General features: G+C 35.2%; 1 protein-coding gene across 1 annotated transcript; it reads left to right on the top strand.

The window, feature by feature from the left end:
• Positions 1-900: 900 nt before the first annotated feature.
• On the top strand, positions 901-3,578 carry LOC134317275 (C-X-C chemokine receptor type 1-like). Its single transcript, XM_062998094.1, has 2 exons — positions 901-907; positions 2,476-3,578. Exons 1-2 carry the CDS (start codon positions 901-903, stop codon positions 3,576-3,578), a joined length of 1,110 nt encoding a protein of 369 aa, XP_062854164.1.
• The last annotated feature ends 1,255 nt before the right edge of the window (positions 3,579-4,833 follow it).

Below are 4,833 nucleotides of genomic sequence, written 5' to 3' on the forward strand. Positions count from 1 at the left end.
CTACAGTCAGTAATTGTAGATCTACAAAGTGCTCCTATATGATAAGTGGAGCTAATAAAATAGTAAGTGTAGAAACAAGGAGGTGGTCATAATGTTATGCCTGATCGGTGTATGTCCTATATATTTACAAAATACAATCAGGTTGGTTAGCCAAAATGTTAAAAGTCATTTCTTTATACTTTTGTCAGTTAAATAAAAATTCAAGAATGTTAACTTACAGATTCTTGTTTTAATGCATTTTACAAACATTTTACAACTTTTCTGGCAAAATATATTGTAATCTCCTTTGACTGACTGTTTAATGATAGTGCTAAAGAATCTTCTTTCTGAATTATTCTGTTCACTTTCTGCAATACTCCATTGTACTAGCAGCTAAACAGCAACAAAACCTATTAAATAACTATATTTTATGGAGGAAGAAGAATGTATTTCAGTTATTTATTTACAAAAAAAGAACGGTTGAAGAAACCATTGAAATTACAAGACCTGCATGTAACCTAACTGGGCATATTTACAGTTAAAAAGTCAATTACAAAATAATGAAAAATATGTTTAGGAACAACTTCTAATGTTACATTTGATATTATTTATTAGGATAGAAATATACAATATATATTTTTTAAATAAATAAATAAATAAATATTAGAAAAGAAATTAGTATTAGTCTTTTTTTAACCAAAGTGTTAATTGATGTAAATCAATTGAATCAAAACTGATTTCACAAGTGACTGGAATTTACAAATACCAGTTCTGCGTCTATGCTATATGTGAGTGATGCAAGGTTGCGACTCTGAGTTGGTTAAATAGGAAATATTAACACATCTGTGTGTGAAATCCTCTGTTTCCTCTAATTACACAGGTTGACTTTAATCTATCTGTCTGTTAAATCTTAAAGGAATAATGGCAGGTAAGATGGGTTTCTTACTTTATGACTGATTTATGTTTTTCATCCATTCATGTTTCATAAATAACAAGCTGTAAGAGTGTTCAAGCTTAGTTAAATGCTACTGTTAACTTTCTTGTTTTTATCACAGTACAATTGTAAAATGTATTTTTGTACAATCCCAAACCAAAAAAAAGTTGAGACAGTATGGTAAACGCAAATGAAAAGAAAACACTGTTTCTTATGGTTACTTTTATCTGATTGCAGACAGGATGAAACTGAGACATTTCATGTTTTGTCTGCTCAACTTCATTTCATTTGTTAACAAACATCCATTCCTGTGTTGTTAATAAACAACACATTCCAAAAAAAGTTGCGACAGTAAAGCATTTACCACTTTGTAATGTTGCCATTTCTTTTCACCACACTTGAGACGTTTTGGCACAGAGGACGCCAAGCAATAAAGTTTTACTGTAGGTGGTATTTTGTCCCATTTTTCCTGCAAACACGTTTTGGTGTGCATCAGTATTAGGTTGTCACTGTGCAATTTTTTATTTCAAAATTCTCCACACATTCTCCATTGGGGAGAGGTCAGGACTGCAGGCAGGCCAGTCCAGCATTGTCCCCTTTTCTTCCACAGGCATGCCTTTGTAATGTGTGTAGCATGAGGTTTTGATTGTCTTGTTAAAAAAGGTATATGTTGCTCTAATATCTCAATGTACTTTTCTGCATTAATGCTTTCATCACAAAAATTACCTTTGCCAAGGGCACTGACACCACCCTTAACATGACAGACCCTGGCTTTTGGACTTGTTGCTGATAACAGACTGGATGATACTTTTTGTCTTTTGCCCAGAGCACATGGTATCCATTTTTTTTCAAAAAAGATCCGAAATATTGATTTGTCTGACCACAATATATATTTTCACAGTGTGATGGTTTATCCCAGATGCCTCTAAGCCCAGAGAACATGACTTCTGAACATTAAGCTTCTTTTTTGCACAATAAAGTTTTAAATGGCATTTGTGCATGTAACTCTGTATTGTAGTGCTTGACAAAGGTTTGCCAAAGTAATCCCTTGTCCATGTGGTTATATCAGCTATTGATGAATGATGAGTCTTATTCCAGTGCCGTCTGAGTGATTATGCACTGTAATTCCTCCAGCGGTCCTTTTTTTTCTCTTAGGCCCCCCTGTGTTTAAAAAAAATTTCTGGGACCTTTGTGACACAGGTTATGATATTAATCTTACAATTCTAGCAAGGATGACATAAGGCATGAAGTTAACAGTCAGAAAGATCAGGCTGTTAACAGCTGCTTTACAAAACACAAACAAACTTTTATTGCGACCATTCAGCAAAATTTTATGTATGTTCTTTGTGTTTTCTAAAAAAGGAAGTTGTTATTGTATAAATCCAATAAACATTTGGAACATGTAGTTATAATCAACTCTGGGTAGGTAATGTCATCATATTACATTTGAATATTTTCCTACAACAGAATGCCTTATTCTTAAAATATAAGTCAAAAATAAAAGTTGTGATGTTAGGATGTTTGATGAGTCTGAAAATAACCCAGTCCTTTTCTTTAAATAGGCTTTACAATTCTACCTGATGAGTTCTCTGAAATTTATGAAGATGTCTATGAAGAGCTAAATACCATCAGTGACCACATCGTTTTAAACACATCGTACACTGGCGACCACGCTCAGCCCTGTGAGGTCCATCCATTTCCCCAAACTCTTAAAATCTTAAATTGTATAATCTACATGCTGATCTTCTTGCTGGCCATCCCCGGAAACATGGTAGTGGGCTTAGTAGTAGGCTCCAGCCGATATAAACTCAGTCCTTCAGATCTCTTCCTGTTTCACCTGGCTATTGCCGACATTATGCTGGCTGTAACAATGCCACTCTGGTCTGTCTACTTCCTTCAGGGCTGGGTGTTTGGTGACGGCACCTGCAAAATTGTTAGCATGGTTCTCGAGGCCAACTTTTACACCAGTATACTTTTTCTGGTGTGCATCAGTGCAGACCGCTACATGGTGGTGGTTCATGCATCTAAAGAGGGTATTGGTGGACAAAATAGACATGTAATTTGCAGCTGGATCACTTGTGCTTCTGTCTGGACCCTGGGCTTAATGCTTTCCCTCCCTGCAGCTATCTATTATAAGTCGTACCCTTCACAGAAGGATGGTAAAATGGAATGTGGTGAGCACTATGAGACCTCCAGCGCAGCTAATTGGCGGATTGCAACACGAATTTTGCATCATTTTCTGGGCTTCCTACTTCCTTTGGGAGCCATGCTGGGTTTCTATGGAGTCATTATTGCCCGACTTGTTCGTACTCGTGGCTTTCGGAGGCAGAGGGCAATGAAAGTGATTATAGCTGTAGTAGTGGCTTTCTTGCTCTGCTGGTGTCCCAACCACCTGGCTGTCATGGTGGACACACTGGTTAGGGCAAAGGTGGTCTCTGGTTGCCAGAGAAGTTACCAAACAGACCTGGCACTGCAGGTCACCAAGAGTCTGGGCATGCTTCACTGCTGCATTAATCCCATTCTTTATGCCTTTGTTGGGGAAAAATTTCGAGCAAACCTAAAGAGGCTAATGGCTAAAAGAAGGGTTGTAGAAAGGGAGTCATCATCCAGATTTAGCAGACTAACCTCCTTAACATCGCAGGACGGTAACAATACCCTCATGTGACTTTGGGACAGGAACAGCAATATAAACACAAGCACATACACACACTAAAAAAAAAAAAATATAGTATTCTGGCAGCAGGTCACAATATACAAAGATGTTACTTTAAAATCCAATGAGAGTGATCACAACATTTTTCTTGCCCTACCATAGCCCCAACCACAGAGATATTACATGATAGCTTATTTTCAAAGAGGAAAAAGCACTCTCATATACTGGGCAACATACTGTATATGCTTTTGACTACTTTTTTAAAAAGCTTCAATATGAATTTGAGCAGTAAATGTTTATGCAAGTAAAGGAAAAACAGATAGTTTTAAAATGGAAAATAATTTTATTAATATTAACTTGATATGTCTATTGTGTGTGCAGCAGTATATTTAATTTTTGGATATTTTCATTTCAAAGTTTGTGAATTATTAGCATTTATTTCTAAAAAGGATAATCAGTTTTACCACCCAGAAAGCATGTTTTGTGTATTGTTCAAATATTATAAGACACTGTACATTTTTATTAACTTGTGTATGTGCATGCACAGTATATTTCTAAGATATTGTTTGTCTGGGGTCATATTACTTAATTTGTTACTTTGAACCAGCATAACCACGTTTCTTTTTTAATATTTGTGGAGGGGCTGTATAAACTGTAACTTTTTAACTGTCTTTATAATTAAATATTATGTCTATCCTATGCAAAAAAAATGCAAAAATAAAAATGTGTTGTTTGTTGATAATCTCAAATATTATAAATATAAAATCAGGATTTTTATTTTATTTTATATGACTAACATTACAAAACACAGTAAGATACAGCACATCACTACAACTGTGTACAATACAGAACAACACAACACAATACAGAACAACACATTACAATATAGTACATTCCAGAACAATACAGTACATCACTTTAATATACAGTATAATACAACAACTTACAAAACAGTACAACCCCTACAACACACATCAATACAATACAGTACAGTGCAGCACAGCATAAAACAGTGCTACATAGCACAATACAGTGCAGTGGCGCTACAGGACAGTATAATACAGCATAATACAGTAGTACACAGCACATTTCAGTACAACACTTCAGTACAGTACAAAACAGTACAACAGCATTATAAAGTACTACACAACACAATTCAGTACAATACAATACAGTACATCACAGCATAAAACAGTACTACACAGTGCAATTTAGTACAACAATACAGTACATCACAGCATAATACAGTATTACAAAGTTCAATTTA

Source organism: Trichomycterus rosablanca, chromosome 6 (assembly GCF_030014385.1).
Source record: "Trichomycterus rosablanca isolate fTriRos1 chromosome 6, fTriRos1.hap1, whole genome shotgun sequence".
Taxonomy (NCBI): Eukaryota; Metazoa; Chordata; class Actinopteri; order Siluriformes; family Trichomycteridae; genus Trichomycterus; species Trichomycterus rosablanca.